Here is a 24,211-nt window from a genome sequence, read left to right on the forward strand (position 1 = left end):
CAGAAGTCACCTTAGAGGGAATCTGGTTCCTCCCCTTCAGTCTAAGGCCCAGAATGGTCTAGGAACTTGTCCCAGGGCACACAGCAAAAACTGGGTGCAGCTGGAACCAGAAGTCAGACCTTCTCTGATACCTAGGCCTGTCCTCTCCCCACCCACCCCCCTGCCACATGACCCAACTCTGCTCCCCTCAGCCACTTCCTGTCATGCAGCCGCCTGTGGAATCACTTCAAACACACGGGGAGATCGGCAACCTCAGGACGTCAGGGACTGACTTGGCTTCGGTTTCTTCCCCACACCTACAATTAGGACAGGCCCCGACAAACACTTGCCGCCGAGGAGCGACTGGTCCCCATCCGCACGGGATCGTGGCCCTCCTCCAACAGGACAGACGCCTGACCCCAGAGGTTAGTGTTCAGGAGGCAGCAGGAGCCGCCAAGCGGCAGGCCAGAGCTCGGAGAGCACACAGCACACCTTCCAACACTTGCCACCCAATGCCCGGCCCTTCACCCCTGTGCCTGGACCACCAAGCCGAGGCCTCCCTCACCTCCCAACGTGCCCACGGCTGCTTAGGCCCTGTTCTCAAGCAAAAGGGCAGCCCTGGCTAAAGAGACCTGTTTTCAAATCCCTGCCCTGCTGCCTGTTCCACCTACAGCCTGGAGCCAGCCCCTCTGCGGCCCTAGCGCCGGCCCGCCGGTCAGTGACGGTCAGTGAGGCGGTGGTGACGGTCACAGCGCTTGTGACCTCGCCCGATGGTGGCCAGGGCCGACCTGGTGCGCGGTGGGCATTTACACAGCACACGGCACACCCCGTTACAGGGCCAACAGATTCTTTCACAGGCCGCCCTCCACAATGAGCAGTTCACAGCACCAGACCCCTGCTTTCTCCCTCCCCAACAGAGAGCAGCCCCCACCTCCACCCCCGCCCCCACCCGGGTTTTCTTTTTCTTTTTTCTTTTTTTTTTTTTTAAGATTTTATTTATTTATTTGAGAGAGAGAGAGCACAAGCAGGGGGAGCAGCAGAGGGGGGAGGGAGAAGCAGGCTCCCTGCAAAGCAGGGAGCCCGACACGGGGCTCGATCCCAGGACCCTGGGACCACGACCCAAGTCGAACGCAGACGCTTAACCATGTGAGCCACCCAGGCGCCCCCACCCGGTTTTCCTCCCTCTGTGGGCTCAGAGGCTTCTCTCCAGGCTGCTGCTCAGGAGTGGCCACACAGCCTCTGTCACTGCTTGGATCTGATTTCTATTCCCATGGCAAGCAAGCCTCTTTTTCTCCAATCTTACGTAACAGCACTTTCCTCCACCCCTGGCTCTCGGCTCCGGCCTCCCCCACCGCCAGGGAACAACGCTGCCTGGGAGGCTGCAGAGACCACAGGGGATGGGTCCGAGGAGCAGAGGGAAACCCTGAGGAGTTTCCCCTGCCTGGACCACACCCTGGGAGCCACCCACACCGCACACGGTCCCTCTCGGTGACCTGGAAGGGCGGACAAGAAGCTGCTTGCAGACCTGGGCCTCTAAATCACTCAACTCCAGAGCGAGCGGCTGGGCCACCAGGCCGGGGCACGCTTCCCCCTGGCGGCCCCAGCCCAATCAGGCTCTTCTCTGGGGGCAGAAGAGGTACGCGTCACACAAGTCCGGAGAGACTGCTTCTGCGCCTGCCAGCATCCCACCTTTGCTCTCCACAATCACCACCCTCCCTCCTCTGCCCCATGCTCACCGTCTCCCTCCTCCTCGGGCGGGACAGCCCCTGCCTCTCGGCCTGCCTTTCCCAGCCTGCCACTGCTCCAGCCTTGCCCCTCCAGCTTCCTGCTGTGACCCGGCCCCACAGGGGCCACCTCGCCCAGCTCAGGCCAGCCCCTCTAACCGTGCTCACCCCCGCCCGTGAACCGTGCGCCTCTCCCACTCACCCTCACCTCAACTTCCAGGTGCAAGTTCTTCTGCGCCCCTACACACTTGGGAACCTGCCCTGCTCCTAGAGCCCTGGGAGGTTTGTTTAAGCAGGTTTCCTCCCACAGCTTTCCCAGGGGCAACCTCAACCACTGTTCAAATCACAGGCCCAGGCCCCCTCTACCTCCCAAGGCCTTCTTTAGGCCTTGGGTTCCCTTTCTCTCCCCCTCAAGATCAAGAGAGTGAGGCTGGGAGGAGCTCCAGGACCTGGTGGGCTAGGCTGCACTCTGAAAGAAGTATCCAGCATCCACAAGGCCCCCAGGCTGACAAGCTTCCCCTGGAAACCTGAGAGGCGAAGGTTTGGGGCCCGGATCCTGCTCAGCCCCCGCAACAGTGAGTAAGCCCTCCTTCTTCAAAAACAAACAAGGAGGTTTTATGAAAAAACTAAGTGGATGAAGTATTTTCTTCACTCCTATTTTCTACCCCAGAAATAACCACTGTGTAAAACCTTCTAATTCTTCCCCCAAGAACACATGATTTTAACTTAATTTCTGAGCATTCTCTACTCCTGGAAAACAAAGGGTTTGGATTAAATAATTCAGTGGGTCATTTGTTTATTCTATAAACACTTACAAGTGAGCTGCGAGTAAAAACGACCAGTTCCCGCCTGTGTCCTCAAGGCGATCACCACTAGCGGAGACAGAACCCGAAAAGTAACAAGAAAATGTGCATGTGGGTATGATGGTAAGGGCAAAGGGAGAGCGATGCTCAGGGCACTGTGGACTGGTAACTCTGAATTCTTCCAACCAGCCAGGCTCAATGCCAGCCTGACTAGTGGACAAGGTCTTCGCAGGCAGATGAAGCAAGGTGAGTGTCAGCCCCCCAAAGGGTACTGTATTCGAGTGTAACCTCCTTCTGTTTGGCAGAGAAGAATATTACAGGAAGTTGCATTCCCTATGGGGGCGCAAGATGGAAGGAGATGGGGCATGGAGGAACAGAGGGCAGAGGGGCAGGGGAGGGACTGGGGAGCACAGGAGAAACAGGAGGAAGAGAAAAGAAATGAAGGCCCCAGAGGAGCAAGCTGAATGACACCTGGAAGCCAGACTCTGGCTCATCTGTGACAAAGGCTAAATCCAAAAGTGAGACAACTCTGGATAAGTGAGTGAGTCAAAGGTTAAAGAAACAGAGGCAAATAAGATTTTTAAATGGTGACTTTAGGCCTCAAATGACCTCTTCTTAGCAACCCTGGTAGATCCCTATTAACCCTTCTCTAAAGGTGAATAGAAGGGAAAGGTGGCCGACCCTGGTATGTCAAATAATGGTCTCCACAGAGCCACCTCCAGTTACCTTATCCATGACCTCAGGGAGCCAATTAAACAGCAAAGATAATTAACATTCAGAGAAAATCCCAAGCCCTTCAGTTAGCCATGAACTGTTACCTCCTTCTCCCTCCCACCCAACCTTCCCCAAGAGCACAGCTTTGCCCCCTCGCTGCCTTCCCCCAGCGAAGGAGAACGGATGCAGCTGCAAGGTGAGGGTGGGGGGATGGCGCAGGCGAGTCCGCCGGCCTGGGAAGACACCACAACAGCCCTGGTTCAACAAGGACCTCCTATGCCAGGCCTTTTAAATACACAGGCCTCTTTAATCCTCACAATGGTGAGAAGGAAGCACCACACACCCCCGTGTACGGATGAGAAACACTGAGGCCCAGAGTCAGGGAGACGTCTGTCAAGATTACACATGGAGCTAATGGCAGAGGCGACAGCAGTACTCAGGCTCTTGATTATTCAGAGCCTAGATGACAGGGCAAATGGTGAACTGTACTCCAAAGTTTCAGAAAAGCCATTATTCAGTTGCAGGTGACGGTGGTCAGAAGGTACAAACTTCCAGTTCTAAGATAAAATATTCCTGGGATGTAACGTACAACATGGCGACTATAGTTAACAATACTGGATTGTACGTATTTGAAAGTTGCTAAGAGAGTACAACTTTTTTCTCTTTTTTTTTTTTTTTTTTTAAGAACCCTCTCCACCCAACCTAGGGCTCAAACTCACAACCCCAAGATCAAGACTTGCATGCTCTACTGACCGAGCCACACAGGCGCCCCTGCAAGGACATCTTAAAAGTTCTCATCACAAGAAAAATAAATGTAATCACGTGGTGATGGATATTAGCTAAGCTTATTGTGGTGATCATTTCCCAACAGATAAATCTGTCAAATCAGCATGCCGTATGCCTGAAACTAACACAATGTTATAGGTCAATCATATCTCAATTTTTTTTAAAGTTGTGGTTGGGGAAGAGGGTCACTCACATCATAGACGTAACAAGCTTTATCTGGGAACAGGATCTGACTTGGGATAGACAAATCCTTTAAGTCCGGTTGTGAGAGAAAAGGCTTCTCTGCTCCTGTGAGTGAGTGCTTCCTTCTCAGCTCCAGAGCACTGTCCCACCTGCAGATATTTGCCGGCGGGGGACCAGAGGCTGCTTCCCACCCCTTCTGCATAACAGAGTTCAACCAGGGAGCTTTCGGAGCACGCGGGCCAGGTCCTAACAAGCAGCTACTTTTCTCTCTCCACTTCTTACAACCAAGGCCACCAAGTTCAATTTAATTTTTTTTCTCCCCTCCCAAGATTCATTGGTTTTGAAATGCTTTCATTTTCTACCTTTGTGCACCCCTTTCTGCAAATTCAATTTTCATCTAGACCCAAAAGGCACGCAAATGCTAACAATTAAACGAGACACTACTGGGAGCACTCAGAGTGCATTTTTCTTTTTCAGAATTTGGTTTTCATTAGTACATGCCATTCTAAGAAATGGTCAACATTTTTAAAACAGGATGTAACAAAAGCCACAGCAAAAGGTATAGGGGTCACACTCAAGAGTGTGTGTGTGGGGGGGGGGGAGAAAGCAAAAGGAAAAGAAAAAGGGGCAGTCATGGGAAAAGCTGATGCGTCCTGGCTCTTGGTCTCTCATTTTCAATGACCCCCTAATAATATTTGACAGAGCAGCCCCATTTTACAGACACAGAAATCAGGAATTAAGGAAATAGATGTCCCTTGCCAAAGATCACAAAGTAACTTCTCCATTAAAAGAAACCGCCTCCGGGTGCCTGGGTGGCTCAGTCGGTTAAGCGTCTGCCTTCCGCTCAAGTCATGATCCTGGAGTCCCAGAATTGAACCTCACATCAAGCTCCTGGCTCGTGCTCCTTGCTCAGGCTCCAGCAGCAGGGAGCCTGCTTCTCCCTCTGCCTCTCCTGCTCCCCTTGCTTGTGCACACGTGCTCTCTCTCTCTCAAATAAATACATAAAATCTTTAAAAAAAAAAAAGAAGAAGAAGAAGGAAGGAAGGAAGGAAGGAAGGAAAGAAGGAAGGAAGGAAGATAGATAGATAGATAGATAAATAGATGAAACTGCCTTCAAGCACACATTTCCCTTTGCAGGCTGCAGGCTAATTCAGAGGACAGCAAATCTGTGGTCTATCACAAAGCCAATCACCCACCTGCAGGCAAGAAAACAATGCTGCCTAATTTGGATACTTCTCATCCACAATTCAAGAAAGGGAAATTAGCTTAAAAACCTGTTCTGACCTGCTGAAGGCTAATTTTGCTCAGCAGCAGGAGAGGGGGAGAAAAGACATTGGAAAAAGGAAAGGTAGAGAGCCGGAGATCTGTTCATTTTTAAATGCCAAGTGAGAGAGAATTTCTAGTAACATCACTGTATTTAGGGTGGCCCAAACTCCACCAAAGTAAGGCATGACCATTTGTGCCTGTCACAAGTCCACATCATGCACCAGAGAAGTCTGGAAAGGAGGTAAAGAGGCCACTCATCAGTCATTTCTAGCTTAACTTGGGACAGGCCCCTAAAAAAGGGCACTTAGCAGAGTGTGTTTGCTGATTTAAGGACAAATGTGAGCCAGATGGACGGGATGTGTTTGTGGAGGCTCCTGAGCAGAGCCCTCCCCACACCACACACTCTTCTTTGGGAGAAGTGCTCCTCCCTCTCGCCAGCCAACGGCTCCAGGCGGCCACCACAGAAAACGCTGACCCCGGGCCCTGACACAGGGCAGGCCACTCACTGTCCCCCATCCCCCACCAAGGTGATCCCAGCAGGTCCGGGCACATGACCCATAGCAGGCCAATGGTCCTCCCTCAGGATTTTGTAACAGAGGGCGAGGGGCTCTTCCCTCCCTGATAATCAGACAAAAGCCAGAGACAATGCTTCCCACAGTCGTCAGCCAAAAGGACAGAATAAAGTCGCCATCGGAAGAGAAGCCAATGAGAGCGCTAAGGGCATCTTTTACACATACATCTCAATTGAAATATAACAGCTAATGACATTTGAGGCCCTGGAAACCATTATCCCTCAGGACAGCTGCATTCTCATCCTCCCTGGGGTTTGGTTCTTTTACTGTTGGAGCTAATTAGTGTTCACTAATCAGCAAGAATCCTAATATCCACTGGTTCTTATCAACTGGTGTCAAAAATTACACTATTAAGTAGGCGTAGAGTATGGCGTGGAAATGGCACCACCAACTTTGGAGTTAGGCAGAGCTGGTTTGAATCCTGGCTCTACCACTCACTAACTACAACTTAGGACTAGAAGCTTCTTAGGAGCCCAGCATTATATGTTCAGTGGACTTTTAAAGGCCACAACCTCGAGGCAAAATGTTACACACACGTGCTCCTAGGGTTTCCTCTGATCCTGAGGACAGTGCCAGGAGATGGAGAAGGAAGAGATTAGCCCTACATGAAGGGGGAAGGTGAGGCTCAGAGATGGTGACTCTGACAGGACCCCTCAGGGAGCCAATGGCTGAGCTGTTGGGAACTTTCTATAAGGTTCTGTGGGCAGCCAGGATGAGAGAGAAAGAGGGACTCAGTGCCTGCCACCACCATCCAAAGACAGCACCGCACGCACTTCACAGGCAGGAGACATTTATCTCCAATGATAAACTCTGAAATGTGCTGTTTCCAATGGAAACAGAAAACCCCACCACACCTGTTTCTCATTAATTTGGTGCTATCAAGCCTCATGCTGGTTCCCAGCCTCATGCTGAGATGCACCACTAGACCATGTGGTCACTCTGCAGTGCTGGGCATCATAAGCTGGGCTCCATCTTGGGTGACGGGTAATGACATCGGCTCCTTGCTTGGTCACCAGACTTCTGAATCAAACATGCTCTCCTGGGTCCATGGTCCTCCTCGAGAAGTTACCTGTAACTGAGGAGAGCCCCAGGTTTCCCTTAGAAACGAGGCTTTGTGACGTGATAAGGGACGTGACACAGCTCTCCCAGGATTACCTCTCAGGCCTTTCCTGGAGGGACCAGGTCCAGCCTTGAGGCACAAGCTTGGGCCTCATGCTCCCTGGCACCATAGCCAGCTGGGGAAGGGTCACGGAAGGGTCACGAAGGGTCCCTTCCCCTCCCCATCTGAATGCACCGGCACCTGCCCTTTGCTCTCCAGGGGCTTCCCAGAATAAACCCTGACCACCTCTCCCATACCTGCTCCCCCGCCCCAAGCTACTCTCCTGACTCAGACCCTCGCTCTCTTACTGGACCATGGCAATGGCCTCCTAACTGACCTCGCCACCCCCCCCCCCCCCGCCCCGGCTCATCTTAACCACAGCAGCCAGGGCCCTCTTCTTCAAAAAAGAGCTCACCTTACTTCCCCGTGTAGGAGTCCTCCTTTGTTCCCCGCTGTCTATGATAGGGTCCAGCTCCTGAGCAGGACCTTGAAAGACTCCCCTCAAGTGCTTCAAGCATTCCTTACTGGACTCCCACCACTCACCGTCAGGAACCTAGACAACCCAAACGACTTGCTATTTCCTGTGTTTTCTGCCTCTGCGCCACCATTCCTGTGTTCCGCTCTACCTGAGACTCCTTTATAACGTCTCCCTGTGCTGCAGAGCTCAGTGCCAATTACACCCCCTCCACAGTGCTTCCCTAAGGGGACTGAGGAAGCACTCTCCCTCCTCCGACGGCCCATCTGCCTCGCTTGAAGAGCTAAGAGACACTCATCTGGAACCACGATCCATCGCTGTGGGTCTAGCAGCTGAGGTAATTCTAGAGAGAACGTGACTCACATTTCTCACCAAGAGACCAGCTTACTGGATGCTAGCTACTAATTAGCCACTCTCTGTTCCTCTCCATCTGTAAGGTGGAGCAGTCCAGACAGAGTTCAAAGGAATCGGTTTTTCCTGTAAATTCACTGCCCCCGCTGAGGCTGTCAGGTGGATAAGACTGGCGGGCAAAGGCAGCAGCAGTGCAGCCCGGCCGCCTCCCAGACGCCCCCGGGGCAGCCTACAGATGGAGGGACTGCAGTCAGGACAGAACCCTGTGTGCAGCCTCAGGGGCCACCGTGACTTTCCGCTCAGGGAAGCCTGGCAGGACACAAGAAAAGGCCCAGCAGGTAGGACAGTGTCTTGCAAGGGTCACAGAAGAAGCCATTCAGAAACTCACCACAGGTGAGTCTGCCACGAAGAGCTTGTAAAACAACAAACCAAAAGCACACTTGGGCCACTTCCGATCTTGCCTATCGGTGCCGACGGCAAGAGGAAGATGTCAGGGGCCTAAACCTTAACCCTGGCTGAGGACACGGTTCCTCCGGAGGCTGTAGCTAGCACACCCACGACGAGCTGTCCCCAGGGACTGGGATCCAAAAACATTCCCAGAGTCTCGGCAGAAGCCTTAACTCTCACTGGGACCTGACAGCTCCCCAGGCAATAAGGAACTTTCCCAGACTGCCCTCCTTGCAGGACGGCCCCCGGTACAAGCTACTCTGGCTCTGAAGAGAGCCGTGGGCCCTGCATCCCGTCAGAAATCGAGACTGGCTGTGCCAGGGTGCGGCGAGCCCCGGCTACTCATCCAACACCGCACGTGTAACGACCAGGCAGGCCACACTGCCCCATCTGACAGAAGGAAAAGAAAAACGCGTTGAGGCAACTTTTAAAACTATTCTTGGCATTTACTGATCTTCACCAGCCAGCAACTCCAAGGCAGAAACAATTTATGGGCTAAGTTGTATGAGCTGTCTATCAATTTAACTTACATAATGTTTCTTCGGAGTCTTGATCAAAATAAGACCTCGTTAGTGGAGTGGGCTAAGAAGAACGACAGGTGGCAACGCAAATCAGAGCTGCACCCTTAGGACCCCCACCTCCCACCCTGGCACTCATAGCCTAACCAAGTGAATCAGCTTTAGATGCACCAGACCTAGGAGCTCCTTCTACAGGGAGTGGAAAGACCACCTCAAAACCATTGTGCTTAAATCCCTTCAGAGCTTCAGGATCAGGGAAAAAACCCTCTCTCCTACCCATGCCGTCCATCATGTTTTCACCAAGAACTCAAAGCTGAAAACCTTAGAGCTGAATCTTGTGCTTAAATTCTAAAGTTTCCTCAGTTGGGGAATTCGTCTTCCCCTTAAAACTCAATAGTTAGGAAGCTTTTTCTGTAAAAGACCACAGAGCAAATATTTTTAGGCTCTGAGGGCCATATGGTCTCTTTCACAAGCAACCACTCACCTTTGCCATTATAGCACAAAAACCGTCACGGAAAACACTTAAATAAGCACGCTATGTTCCAACAAAACTTCATTATGGACACTGAAATTTGAATTTCACACAATTATCACATGTCACAAAATTCTGAAAAAACAATTCTTGGCTTGCAGGCCCTACAAAAATAGGCAGTAGACCATATGTGGCCTGTGGGCCACCAGTCTGCCCACCTCTGCTTAAATGTTTAATTATTGTTTTGATCTGTTAACAGTTTTTTGTCTTTCTGACCCAGTGCTTAATTGTATTTGTAGTGAAAAATAATTTTTCTTCCTAATTTGCTAGCTTTCAGCATCTGTTCCTCCTCCCCACCCTCTAGTAATAAAACCCCTCTTCTCTTTTGGGGTATGCTCCTCCCAACAAGTGTTTCTGCTAGGGAGTCAACCAAGAAGCCCCTCCATCCCGCCAGGGGGCGGGCTTATAATCCCAGACGGCCAACCAGACCACGCTAGGCCCTGGAACACAGTGATTGGCTCAGAAGTGGGCGGGCACTCCAACCGCAGCCAGTCAGTGACTCAAGCCTGCGGGAGAGTGGGCAGAGCTTTCTCTGGCACAGAGCACTAAGGCCCGGGGCTGGTGGGGTCCATGCTGCTCCCAGTGAAAAGACTCGGACTGTAAAGGAGGCCCACAGCAGGAGGACTAAGGCCGAGAGGTAACAGGGTCCTGAGACTGTCATTTCAACCCCATATTCATCCCTGCCTTCCAACAGGTGACCCACGCCATTACATGCCCTCTTTTGATTAAGTAATCTTGCACTGGATTTCTTACACAACCAAAGAATCCTGACTAATTATATCACATCAAATTCTATTTGAAAGTTGGCAGGGTAGCGATTCATGCATAAAAAATGACACTGGCTGTGTTCCACCATGTATTTAGAGTCACTTTTCCCGTTACACTCCAAGCTCCTGGAGGACGCAATTCATTTCTGAGCCATCTTCATGCCCTCTGTAGTGATGCACTCAGTACCTTGCACTTGGTAGGTATTCTATGAATATTATACAAATACTACTTTCCTTGGATGGGGGAAGCAACGGTGAGGGAGAAGGGCAAATAAACATGGAGGAACATGAGCACATGCCTACCCATGACTAGACACCAGAACGTTACCCAGAGATTCCAGACACAACTTAAGTCCCAGGGGGCTCACATATCTAACACCCAGTCCCTGATCAACAGCCCACAAACCACACACACCAGGCTGAGCCACACAGGCTGCTTCGCCCTTTGAACACCCAAGGGAAAGAGAATACGATGTCTTCACAACACCAGGACAGACTGACAGAGGACCTCAACTACCTCCTCGACCTCACTCTGTTCTTTCTGAGTAAGTTCTTCTTTCCAGCTCATCTTCTAACTCAGGCAGAAGACCTGGAGGGCAAAGCATCCTGTGATGGGAACTATCCCCTCAAGCAATAGGGACTGCCCTGACGCCAGCAAGACCCTGTGTGGCCCCAAGACAATGATCTGACCTTTACTGCCCACCTGCACGTACCCACCAACCTTTGTCCCACATTTTCCTTTAATAAACCTGAAAGTGGGGTACCTGGGTGGCTCAGTCAGTTAAGCGTCTGCCTTTGGCTCAGGTCATGATCTCAGGGTCCTTGGATCGAGCCCCACATCGGGCTCCCTGCTCTGCTTCTCCCTTTGCCGCTCCCCTTGGCTTGTGTGCGCTCGCTCTCTTCTCTCTCTCTCTCACTCTCTCTCAAATAAATAAATAAATAAAATCTTAAAAAAAAAAAAACCCCACCTGAAAGTGTTTTCAGCACTTTGGAGACACCAGTCCACCATATTCCTGGTGTCGGCCTCAATGGAATAAATTCCTTTCTTTTTTCACCACCAGTCCTCTCTCTGCCTTTGGATTTTGTCAGCAGCCAGTGGCCAAACCTGGTCTGTTTGGAACCCCCAGAGCCCGGTGCTCTTGTACCCCTGCACCCCAGCTACAGGATCAGAGCGAACTGGTGCCCTGCAGATGAAGAGTCCAGAAGAGCTAGCCATCACTTCAGACACTGGGAATATCAGCTGTACTAGTCCTGCCCACGGAGTCCCACTCTGTGGCAGCAAAGACACATCATGTCAGGAATGAGGGTGAGAACCTGGTTCGCACCCAGCATGGACACATCAGAAATGTAGGAAAACTAGCCACATGCATGCCCCAGGCAGGGTATCTCACTAGGACCAAGGGTCCTTCAACTCACCGGGTCGACTAAAGATAAATGAAAAACTTTCAAGAGACTGCTACCTAGCTGGAGAAACAGTCGTCCCCCACCCCCCCTTCAACTACCAGTATAGCTCTTCCTCTCAATGAAAAAGCAATTGGTAAGTACAAGTGTGCTTCATTTTACATTACTGACATTATTCCCACACCCACCATGAGGCTAAGAAGGCCGAATGGGACCAGCAGCAGCAACCGTGGAAGCTAGCTGGGGACTGAGGGCAGTTGCTTTTCTGCTGATGAAACCCAGCCTCCCAACCAGAGTAGCCCTGGTTCCTGCCCCACTCAAGTGTGTGGGTCCAGCTCTTCAAAAAATTCTCTGAACTTTCCCAGGATCTCAAAACGTTTAAGAGTTTTGAGATGCTGGGACGCCTGGGTGGCTCAGTCGGTTAAGCGTCTGCCTTTGGCTCAGGTCATGATCCCAGGGTCCTGGGATCGAGTCCCGCATCGGGCTCTCTGCTCCGCGGGAAGCCTAATTCTCCCTCTGCCTGCCACTCCTCCTGCTTGTGCTGACAAATAAATAAAAATCCTTAAGAAAAAAAAAAAGTTTTGAGATGCTTAAACCAGCATCTGGCAATCATAAAAACCTACTAATTCATCTGCTAAGCGCAGTAACATATATGTCGACTATGTCGGTCAAGCACTATTTTAAGTGCTTTGTAGGTATTGTCTCAATCCTCACAGCCCTGTAGGTAGACTATTTTCTCCATTTCCCTGAGGCTTGGAGAAGTTAAATAACTTGCCCAAGGTTTCACATTAAATAGCATAGTCAGAATTCAAACACTGAACTTTTGTCACCAGGGTAGAGTGAAAAAACTGTGGCCATAATATTTTGTAGCTGCTCCCAACGACATAGAATCTATCCCTCTACGTTTTAAGTCCTGACTTGATCACATGACTTTTTTTTTTTTTTTTTTAGCCAACAGGACATTAACGAACCTGTTGGAAGCAGAGGTTTCAATGGTGCTTGATTAGAGTTACCCCTCCTACTACTTCAGTAGCAGTTTCAACCCCAAGACCATTGTGGAAAGAAACCAGGGCGTTACCATGTCAGAGGATGAGTGAAAACATGAGGAAAGAGGCCCAACCAACCCACAAAATTATAGAAAGTAATACACTGCTGTTTTTCTCTTTTGTTTTTTTTTTTTTAAAGATATTTGAGAGAGAGCAAGCAGGGGGAGGGGCAGAGAGACAGAGAATCTTGAGCAGACTCCTCGCTGAGCATGGGGCCCGACATGGGGCTCGATCTCACAACCCGTGACATCATGATCTGAACCAAAACCAAGAATCACATATGCAACCGACTGAGCCCCCAGGCACCCCTTAACACTACTGTTTTTAAACTACTAAGTGCTGGGATATCTGGGTGGCTCAGTTGGTTAAATGTCTGCCTTCAGCTCAGGTCACAATCCCGGGGTCCTGGGATCAAGTCCCGCATCGGGCTCCCTGCTCAGCGGGGAACCTGCTTCTCCCTCTCCTTCTGCCTGCAGCTCCCCTGCTTGTGCTATCTCTCTCTGACAAATAAATGAAACATTTAAAATTAAAAAATAAAAACAAACTACTAAGTGCTGGGCTGGTGTATTCCACAGTGAAAGCTCGCTGAAATAATCACTAAGTTATCACCAGTAAATCAGTTATCAACAAGTAGGAATAAAGAAAAATGTGAGGCAGAGAAAAAGCCTCTTCATTCTTCCCCATTTCTCCTCAAGGACACAACGAGAAGAAACAGAGTTTAAATTCCATCAGGAAAGAATGTATTTAGACCAGAGGAAAAACTTACTGGCAGCAAGGAAGCCTAAAGACAGAGGCAGGGAGACTGACTGTCCCACTGTCACCCTAACTCAGGTTTCCAGGAATCATCCACTCATTGTTCTTCTTGCTCAGGAATCACATTGTGCAAGAAGACCATTCCACAGCCCAGGCCTCCCAGTGAATTCCTTCGGGGCTTCTGGAAAAGACGAATGACAGCGGGAGTCTGAACCGCGGAGCAGTCAGGCCAAGCTGCGTGTGCACACGGCTCATTGCAGCAGAAGTCCCAGTGACTTCCCCTTCTTGGCTGGGCAAGGAATGAACTCTCCACCGAAGATATCTGTCCAGAGACCCATCTGGCTCACAGAGCAGCTCTTCATGCCAAAGAACAGTAATTGGTGGAGCCAGAAAAGAAATTCCTGAGAAAGTGGGGCAGCACCAGGCAAAAGGGAAAAGCAAGTTGGTTATTCCAAGAATGAGCTGAAACTTTCCTCTCTCCGGAACAGAAGTCAGTCAGAGCTCTCCATCAAACACACAGCGCACGGTAGGTACATGGAAGGCAGGGGGAAGAGAAAAACACAGGCCTAGACTAATGACTGTGTTAGGAGCAGGAGACACGGCTTCTTGGCCCGGGTTCACTGTTGATTCCTGTGTGTTCTGGCACAAGTTAATCACACATCCACCCATTTAACAACCCTTCAAGGGCGAGCCATTGTCTGCTGTCATGTTAGGGGCTGGGGATGCAGAGATGAAGGAGACATGGCTCCTGACTTGAAGATACCACAGGCAAGTGAGAGAAAAACAAACTCTGAGCCGCAGTTTCCACATCGGTAATAAGTAGGCAAAAGAGACCTAGCACAAGGTCGGGGTGACCAATAAATGAGAAAAGTAGCTAAAGCACATAATACAGCACATGGTGCCTCACAGGCCCTCGATAAACAGTCATTATTTATTACAGTAAGAAAGGGATGGACACTGTGCCAAAGGAATACAGATGCAAAGCACTTCATCTGCTTTGGGAAGGGGTTGGTTCATGGGAACGCTTCTTGGAAGAGATGTCTGAACTAAACAGTCACACTATTACTATAGTAACAATATAACTAAGCTAAACAGTAACATTATTTATTAATGATTTATGTGAGGCCGCCCTTTTAATCCTCACAAATATACAAAATATGTGTGTAATTTGCAATTACTGCCCTTTGGCATGAACTCTCCTCACTTTACAGGTGAATAAATAACTCAGAGTTTATCCACCCTGTTTGTAAGAGACTTAAGATTTGAACTTAACTGGCAGATTCCCAAGCCTCAGGGCTATACTTAAAAAGATGAGCAGACTTAGCCTAGAAAAGGTATGAGTATGAGGGAGGGGGTGGGGGTGGGAAGTAAGCATTCCCAGGAAAGGCAGTAATAAGAGCAAAAGCAAGCAGCACACAAAGGTCCAGCTCATAAAAGGAATTCAGTCTCACTGGGTCTTCATTTCTTCACAAACTACATAAAGGCAGAAGGAAGGCAATTCACATTTGTTAGGGCGGCCCCTCTTTATGCAAGCCATTTTGCTAGTTGCTTTCCATATATAATTTCCTAAATCCTCACAGCAACCTAGGAAGAGGACTCTATTTTATAGATACAATGACTTTCCTCCACCAGATCCTTCTACAACACTGATGGTCCCTCATGGGTCCCGCTAAGTGAGATTTATGTCATTTGCAGCCCTCAAACACAGCTCTATGCTCAAGAAATGTTTATTTCTCCTCTCCTTTCAGCTACTCCTATTTCCTAGAAATAAGTACACTAGAATATTCTATCCTGGAACTCAGAGGTCTGGAGGGGGGGAAAAAAAAAAACAGATCAAGGTCCATATACTGCTGGAAAACTGTTTCCCACACAAGTCATACTGTACCTCCTTATTGATACTTTTCTTAATTATCACTAGAAAAAGGACAAAATGGTAGCTAGTGCAGTTAGAAAGTAGGAAGCTTTCTACAGTTTTGCATTTTAAGTGTATAGTTTGATGCGTTGTGAATACAGTATACCCCTGTGAACCCACCACCAAAATCAAGATTTAATATTTTCATTACTCCAGGAAGTTCCCTCATATCCTTTGAAAGTGATCCCCACTCCAGCCCCCAACACCCTCAGGCAACCACTAATCTACTTGATTACTATGTTACTGTGGATTAATTACATCTGTCCTAGACAGTCATATACGTGGAATCCTACAGTATATATTCTTTTGTCTAGGGCTTCCTTTATTCAGCATAATGTTTTTGAGATTCATCCAAGCTGTATCAACACAGTTTGTTCATTTTTATTGTTGAGTTGCATTCTGTTGTTTAAATATATCAAAATTTGTTTATTCACTCATCTGGTGATGAATATTTTGTTTGTTCTAGTTTGGGTCTACTGTGAATAAAGATGCTATGAATATTTGTGCACAAGTCTTTATGTGGACAAATGTATTCATTTCTCCTAAGTCAATATTGAGATATGGGGCTGATGGATTGGTTGTATGTTTTAATTTTAAGAGAAACTACCAAACTCTCTTTCAAAGTGGTTGTCCCTTTCCCTGGCTGTTTTTTTTTTTTTTTTAAAGATTTTATTTATTAATTTGACAGAGAGAGACACAGTGAGAGAGGGAACACAAGCAGGAGGAGAGGGAGAAGCAGGCCTCCCGCCAAGCAGGGAGCCCGATGCGGGGCTCGATCCCAGGACCCTGGGATCATGATCTGAGCCGAAGGCAGACGCTTAACGACTGAGCCACCCAGGTGCCCCTCCCTGGCTGCTTTTAAGAAACTTGCTTTATCACTATTTTCAGCAACTTCACTTTTTTTTTTTTTTTGCTTTTTTACAGCTTTATTAGTATATAATTTTCTCTTTAAGATTTATTTACTTACTTGAGAGAGAGAGAGAGAACAAGCCCGGAGGGGCAGAGGGAGAGAGAGAGAGAATCTCAAGCAGACTCCCTACTGAGCTCAGAGCCTGAAACGGGGCTCAATCCCACCCATGACCCTGAGATCATGACCGGAGCTGAAACCAAGAATCGGACGCTTAACTGACTGAGCCACCCAGGCACCCCTATTGGTATATAATTTTCACACAATAAACCCCATATACTTAAAGTGTATCATTTGACGAATATATATATGTGATCATCACCACAATCAAGATTATAAACATATTACCCCCAAAAGTTTTCTTATGCCCCCTCTAATTCTTCCCTTCCCCCCTTCCCTCACTCCCCAGGCAACCACTGGTTTCCACTTCATCACTACAGATCAGTTTGTAATTTCTAGAATTATATAAACAGAAGCACACAGGGGGCGCCTGGGTGGCTCAGTCAGTTAAGCATCTGTCTTCAACTCGGGTCATGATCCTAGGGTCCTGGGATGGAGCCCTCCATCAGGCTCCGTGCTCACAGCAAGGAGTCTGCTTGTCCCTCTGCAGCCCCCCACCCCTTGTGCTCTCTCCCTCCCTCTCTCTCTCAAATAAATAAAATCTTAAAAAACAGTACAAACTATTTCCATCTATATAAAATAGAGAAAGTAAAAACAAATCTATAGTGATAGAAAGTACACCAGTGGTTGCCTGAGGGTCTAAGGAGAAATGAACATCAGAAGTGCAAGGGTACTTCTGGGGTGGTGGAAATGTTCTATCTTAATCATGGTACTAGAAGCATGCATGGATTTATCAAACATCAAACATCAAACCTTCCACTAAAGTGGCTGTATTTTATGGTATATAAATTATGCCTCAATAAAGTTTATTAAGAAAAAAAAAAAGCTTAAGAAGCCAGAGGACAGAAAAATGGAGAACACAGGGCTGTGAACCACGTCCACTCAGCCACAGTGTGTTAATGGTGACAGGTATGAGGAGGGAGGGCTGAGGAGGAGTCAGGTGGGCTGATGAAATCAACTGGCCAGCTTAGGAGCCACTGTAGATTAGGTGATACATTGCTAAAATTGGTATTTTTTTTCAAACACTATAAAAAATATGCATAACATAAAATTTACCATTTTAACTGTTTTTAAGCATACAGTTCTGGCAGTAAATACATTCATGTTATGCAACCACCACCATCAGGGTTGTTAAGGTGTCGGTTTTGCTTTAATTGATCTGTAGATTGAAGGCCATCCCACTGAAAATCCCAATAACCTTTTTTTGTAGAATTGACAAATTATATCTAAAATATACATGGAAATGCCAAAGGACCTAGAACAGCCAAAAACAGCTTTGAAGAAAAACAAAGTTGGGGCACTTAGACTACCTGATTTCCAGATTTACTATAAAGCTATCACTGTGATAATCGGTAGTGTTGTGTTGGTGTGAAGTTAAACATAATAGATCGAACAGAAAAGAATTCAGAAATAGATATTTACCTATATAGTCAGTTGATTTCTGACAAAGATTCCAAGGTAGTTCGATAGAGGAAGAATAACTTGTCAACAAATGTTGTAACAGTTGTACATCCATTTGCCCAAAAATGAACCCTTACTCTTATCTCATACCACAAAGAAAAATGAACTCTCAGGGGATCATAGGTCTAACTGTATGAATTAAAGCTGTAAAACTTCTGAATGAAAACAGACTATCTCAGTGACCTCTGCTTCAGCAAAGGGTTTTTAAATGGGACACAAAAGGCACAACAAAGTCTAAAGGAAAAAAAATCAAGAAATTGAACTTCATCTAAATAAAAAACATTTGCTTTTCAAAAGATACAAAAATGAAAAGGCAAGCCACAGACTAAGAGAAAATATTGGCAAAACATTTATCTGTCAAGTAGCACTGTCTAGAATATATAAAGACCTCTTAAAAATCAATAATAAAAAGATAACCCAATTGGGAAAATGGGTAAACCTTTGAACAGATGCCTTACTAATAAAGATATATGGGTGGCATATAAGCACATGAAAAGACATTGAACATTATTAGTCATTAGGGAGATGTAAATTCAGATCACAATGAGATATCCCTCCACACCTACTGGAATGTCGAGAGACTGCATGTCAGCAGAGCATGCAACTTTTGATCTCAGGGTCTTGAGTTCAAGGCCCATGCTGGACGTAAAGCTTACTTCAAACTAAATAACTAACTAGTCAAAGACTTGTTATGAAGATTAAAAACACTATTCAATGGCTTTTACACTGAAACAAACACAAAAGAGAATGCAACAACTTTTCAATTTCAGCTAAAATTCAAAACATAGTAACTAGCAAGTAACTTCTTACCTCTGTGCATTATCTTGTGCTTCTCCCTCAGGTATGTCAGACCTTTTATTACCTAGAGGAAAGACAATGTCACAAGATGGGAAACTGAAATGATGGTGGTTAGTCAGCCTCTGTATTCTAAAATGATCTAGAAAATATTTCATCTAACATCACAAATTTGCCTTCTTCCCTTATTTTTTATTTGGTTTTTAACCTGTCTTATCAAGAAACCATCTTTTTGGGGCGCCTGGGTGGCTCAGTCATTAAGCGTCTGCCTTCGGCTCGGGTCATGATCTCCGGGTCCTGGGATCGAGCCCCACATCAGGCTCCCTGCTCGGCGGGGAGTCTGCTTCTCCCTCTGCCTCTGCCTCTCCCCACTGCTCCTACTCTCTCTCTCTCTCTCTCTCTCTATCTCTCTGTCTCAAATGAATAAATAAAAAATTCTTAAAAAAAAAAGAAACCATCCTTTTTACACAGTATACAGTTACTTTAAGCAACACTGATTATTGCAAGTTTAGACAACTTTAAAAACCCCTGTGCTTGAATTTGTTTTCTAAAGCTGCAATATAAAAAGAGGCTTTCTCATGCCACAAATGGGAATTCTTTTGGACACCCTGTCCTATTTCTGCAGACACAGATTTTAATATAAAAAAAAAGTTACTTTTCTAGTTCTGACGAGAAAGAGAGAGAGAATATTGTATCTAGAATCTAGACACAGAAAATTCTAGCGCAAAGACCCTACTTTTCTTATAAACTTTCCCTTGATTGACTTAATTATCTTCCTCCCTTGTCCATTTCCTGCCAACTCATTAACTTCTCAATGAGGGGGCTTGGAAGAAAAATTGCACAATATACTCACAGCAATGCTAACTTTTCCTAAAATTTGCTCAGGAATTCTTCCAGCTTTCTTCAGAACTTGATCCAAGGAACCCCCATCCTAAGAAAAAGAAAACCAGCCCATTTAGTGACAGTGTTTCTAACTATTCTTTCTAGTGTTAAACTTCAGCAGGGAAGTGTATCTCATGCGTGGCAAATCCCCCTGGAAGGGTACCGTTTGATTTGTTCCAGACCTCAAAGACAGAAATGCAAAACATTGTGGGAGGGATGAAATAACCAAAAACTCAAATCATATGAATAACTGTTAAATGAACTACCAATTCAGGAATCAAAAAAAGCTTTGCTGGGGCTCTTGGCTGACTCGGTCGGTAGAAGACATGACTCTTGATCTTGGAGTTGTGAGTTCGAGCCCCACATTGGGTGCAGAGATTACTTAAAAATAAAATCTTTAAAAAAAAGGTTTGTGCTGAACTGACAGAACAGTATATGGTTAAGACCAGAGGCTCTAGAGGCAAACTGTCTAAATTCACATCCCACCAACTCTGCCGCTCACTATCAAGGGAACTTTGACCATGTCACTCACAACTTGTAAAATGGGGGTGATATTTTAAGGCTACTATAATAATCATAGGGCTACTATAAGTATTAAACAAGCTAATACACATAAAGCACTCAGGACAACGTCTAGCCCACAGTAAATGCTCGCTAAATGTCAGCCATTTTATCACCAGCATATAAGTCACAACTTGTATTTGGTATTATCCTAAAAAATCATAGTTAATAAAATCAAAAGAAAAAATGTCACAGAAAGCAATAATTCATTCCACAAATCCTACCAAGTGTCACGAAGTGTGTTAGGTTCTATGGAGGAAAGAGATACAAAAAAAGACCTAGTTCCCACCTCAATAAATGTGCAGGGGCACCTGGGTGGTTCAGTTGGTTAAGCATCTGCCTTCAGCTCAGGTTATGATCCCAGGTCCTGGGATTGAGCCCCACATCGGGCTCCCTGCTCAGTGGGGAGTATGCTTCTCCCTCTCCTTCTGCCCCTTTTCCCCACCCTCCCTCCCCCCGCTCATGCTCTCTCACTCACTCTCTCTCAAATAAATAAATAAATAAAATCTTTTAAAAAATAAATGTACAAACTAGGAGGGTAAATATACAATTCCTAATATAACAAAACAGAATAAATTCTTAAGAAAAGTGTTACACATGCAGAAGAGAGAAGTAATTCTGACTTCACTTTATAAAATGGCATTTGTTGGCTAAAATTAACAAGTCAGGAAACAACAGATGTTGGCAAGGATGCAGAGAAAGGGGAACCCCCTTACACTGTTGGTGGGAATATAAACTGGTGTAGCCACTCTGGAAAACAGTATGGAGGTTCCTCAAAAAGTAAAAAATAGAGCTACCCTATGACCTAGCAATTGCACTACTAGGTGTTTATCCAAAGGATACAAACAAGGTGATTCAAAGGGGCACATGCACCCCAATGTTTATAGCAGCAATGTCCACAACAGCCAAAATATGGAAAGAGACCAGATGTCCATCGACAGATGAATGGATAAAGAAGACACGGGGGGGGGGGGGGGGGGGGGGGATATTACGCAGCCATGAAAAATAATGAACTCATGCCATTTGCAATGACATGGATGAAACTAGAGGATATTATGCTAAACGAAATAAGTCAGTCGGAGAAGGACAAATACCGTATGATTTCACTCATGTGTGGAATTTAAGAAACAAAAATGATGAACATAGGGGAAGGGAAGGAAAAATAAATTAAGACAGAAACAGAGAGGGAGACAAACCGTAAGAGATTCTTAACTATAGGAAACAAACTGAGGGTTGCTGGAGGGGAGGTGAGTGGGAGGATGAGGTAACTGGGTGATGGGCATTAAGGAGGGCATGTGATGTAATGAGCACCGGGTGCTATATGCAACTAATAAATCTCTAAATTCTACCTCTGAAACTAGTAATACGCTAATGTTAATTAAATTGAATTTAAATTATAAATTTTAAAAAAAAGAGACAAGAAGGGGTGCCTGGGTGGCTCAGTTGGTTGGGCATCTGCCTTCAGCTCGGGTCATGGTCCCGGAGTCCCGGGATCGAGTCCCGTGTTGGGCTCCCTGCTCAGTGGGGAGTCTGCTTCTCCCGCTGCCCTTCACCCTGCTTGTGCTCCCTCTCGCTCACTCTCTCTCTCAAATAAATAAATTAAATACTAAAAAACAAAAACGAAAGAGAAGAAAAAGGCATTTGAGGGGCGCCTGGGTGGCTCAGTTGGTTACAGGTCCAACTGTTGATTTCGGCTCAGGTCATGATCTCACAGGTCGTGAGATGGAGCCCTGCATCGGGCTCCACACTCAGTGGGGAGTCTGCTTGAGATTCTCTCCCTCTGCCCCTTTCCCCCCTCAAATAAATAAAATCTTAAAAAAAAAAAAAAAAAAGAAGAAGAAGATGAAATTTGAGTTGAAGTCTTACTCAAAAAATGAACGTGATTTCTATACCTGGAATGGTGGAGGAAGAACAGGTATTTCAATCAGATCAAAAGCAGAGAAACCTCAGACTGCTTAGTCCTCCTGGGAGGACATGTGGTTCACTCCCCTGTGGGTGCATGAAGAAATGCAGGGATGGGTCAGGCCAGGAACGGCTATCTGTGACCAGGTCATGGAGCCCCACCGAAAAAAACAAGACATGCCTTTGTGATGGAGATGGAAGGCTGCCTGCTTTCAGATGGAAACCACAGCAGCTGAGAGAAAGAGCAGGGAGAGCATGAAGGAGCTGATGAGCAGGGTGACACGGCCTGACCCTGGACTGAGGTGGTGGAAAGGTAGAATATGAGACACGACACGCATGGGGTATGAAGCCAGCCTCTGTCAGGCTCGCACGCCAGGGCCTTCCCATTCATGGATTCTACATTGTAACCTAAGATTTTGAAGAAAAGCTTCACTCAGGGAACCCTGATGTAGTGAGGCAGGACCAGGTTCATATCCTTCTGGCTTCAAGGGCTGCCAATTACCAGCCATAATTTAAAAACACCCTCAGAAGTAGAGACAATTCCTGCAAACTTAGACTGATTTTTCAAGATTTATTTATTTATTTTGAGAGAGAGAGCACGCATGCACACACGAGCACATGCGAACAGGGCGAGGGGTAGAGGGAGAGAGAAACCCAAGCAGATGCCCTGCTGAGTGCAGATCCCAATGCGGGGCTCGATCTCACGACCCTGAGATCACAACCTGAGCTGAAATCAAGAGTTGGATGTTCAACTGACTGCGCCACCCAAGCGCCCCATTTTTTTTGTTTAAAGATTTACTTATTTGAGAGAGAGTGTTAGACTGATTTTTAAAGTATCTCATCTACACTGAGCAGTTACCAATGTCATTTATCATTTATTAATCACCTCTGTGAAAGGCATAGGGATAGGTGAGAAACTAGGGATGGAAAAAAACCTATAAATACAGAAAAAAACACAATGAGGCAAGGCACCTTAAATCCTCCTCTGAAACAAGGCAGGGAACAAACAGTTGAATGAGGAGAACAGACATCACTCCACATGCTCGGAGGAGGAAGTGGCTAAGTGAAGAGCTGGCAGCAGGAGGGACATGGAAACCGCACCTGAGGTGGCAAGATGTGGCCAAGCAGAGAGACATCTCTGTACGCTTCCTGCCTCCAAAACCACCAGCCTCAATGACACAGTCGGCAAGCGTAAGGTCACAGAACAAGGCACAACATGATAAACGGAAGGACAGAACATATTCCCACTTTTTTTTTTATAAATGATTTTTTTTTTAAGATTTTACTTATTTGTCAGAAAGAGGGAAAGAGTCCAAGCACAAAGCAGCAGGAGCGGCTCAGGGAAAAGCAGGCTCCGCGCTGAGCAGGGAGCCCGACGAGGAACTCGATCCCAGGACCCCAGGATCATGACCTGAGCTGAAGGCAGACGTTTAACTGACTGAGCCACCCAGGCGTCCCATATTCACACTTTTATAGACATAAAAAAGTGTGTACACACACAAAACCAGAACATGCAAAATGTTACCAATGGTTATTTCCAGTCTAGGTAGTAAGACGATGAGGGATTTTTGTTGCAAGATAGTTTCTTCTTTGTGCTTTCCTATTGTTTATAAATTTTCCACAATGAATAAATGTTTTACCTTTTTAAATTATTGAACTCCTTTATGAAAGTGGAGAATTAAATCTGCAAATCAATTAACAGTATTTACTAAACGTCCAGTTTGTGCAACGGGAGTCTAAGATAGATACAACACTGCTTTCTTTCTAGAGGAGGTGAGAAAATAAGTAAGATTCATTCAGGGATACAGACCCCTCAGGAAATGTCTCCTAAAACAATGTTAAAAATAGATTATCCACTTAAAAATCCTATGCTTATGGAAAGGAGCATTTGGACCAGTCACTCTCTGTCATAGTCAACTCTGGATCACAGATGCTGAGGGAAAAGAAAGCAGTACAAGTGTGAATTCTCAAATGCACACTAGTACCCCTGAACATGTTTGTCTTCTAATCAGAATTAATGGGGGGTGGGTCAGTCAACCAAAGAGCACGATGGAAGATCCTGAAATTCAACCTAAAACTGCCTATGTGCCAGAATTCCCACACAGACATGACAGTGGAATCATTAATCTAGAACCAAACAAAACTCCCCTGTAAACCCATTTATTTTCCAAGAGTCCTTGGAAGAGCCCTACTCAAGCTGTGATCCAGGCTGAGTTTTGAGTCACCTGTGAGCCTGGCCGCCTTCACAATGCCGC

The 24,211-nt window shown here is 46.6% G+C and overlaps 1 protein-coding gene and 1 long non-coding RNA gene across 3 annotated transcripts in view; one reads left to right on the top strand and one right to left on the bottom strand.

The window, feature by feature from the left end:
• Nucleotides 1-24,211, bottom strand: part of MAP2K1 (mitogen-activated protein kinase kinase 1) — a 78,921-nt gene that overhangs the window by 10,505 nt on the left and 44,205 nt on the right. For both annotated transcript variants that reach the window (XM_036087093.2, XM_078079170.1), the window contains exons 4-5: nt 19,465-19,542; nt 18,627-18,678 (exon numbers count right to left, since the gene is read on the bottom strand). In XM_036087093.2, coding sequence (XP_035942986.1) covers nt 18,627-18,678; nt 19,465-19,542 — 130 coding nt within the window. The remainder of the gene's footprint in view (nt 1-18,626; nt 18,679-19,464; nt 19,543-24,211) is intronic.
• LOC118532469 (uncharacterized) lies at nt 1,091-4,058 on the top strand. The gene is made up of 4 exons (XR_004915730.2): nt 1,091-1,615; nt 2,119-2,278; nt 2,696-2,752; nt 3,906-4,058. It is a non-coding gene; the product is annotated as an uncharacterized LOC118532469 (long non-coding RNA).

This window comes from Halichoerus grypus, chromosome 8, assembly GCF_964656455.1.
Source record: "Halichoerus grypus chromosome 8, mHalGry1.hap1.1, whole genome shotgun sequence".
Lineage (NCBI taxonomy): Eukaryota > Metazoa > Chordata > Mammalia > Carnivora > Phocidae > Halichoerus > Halichoerus grypus.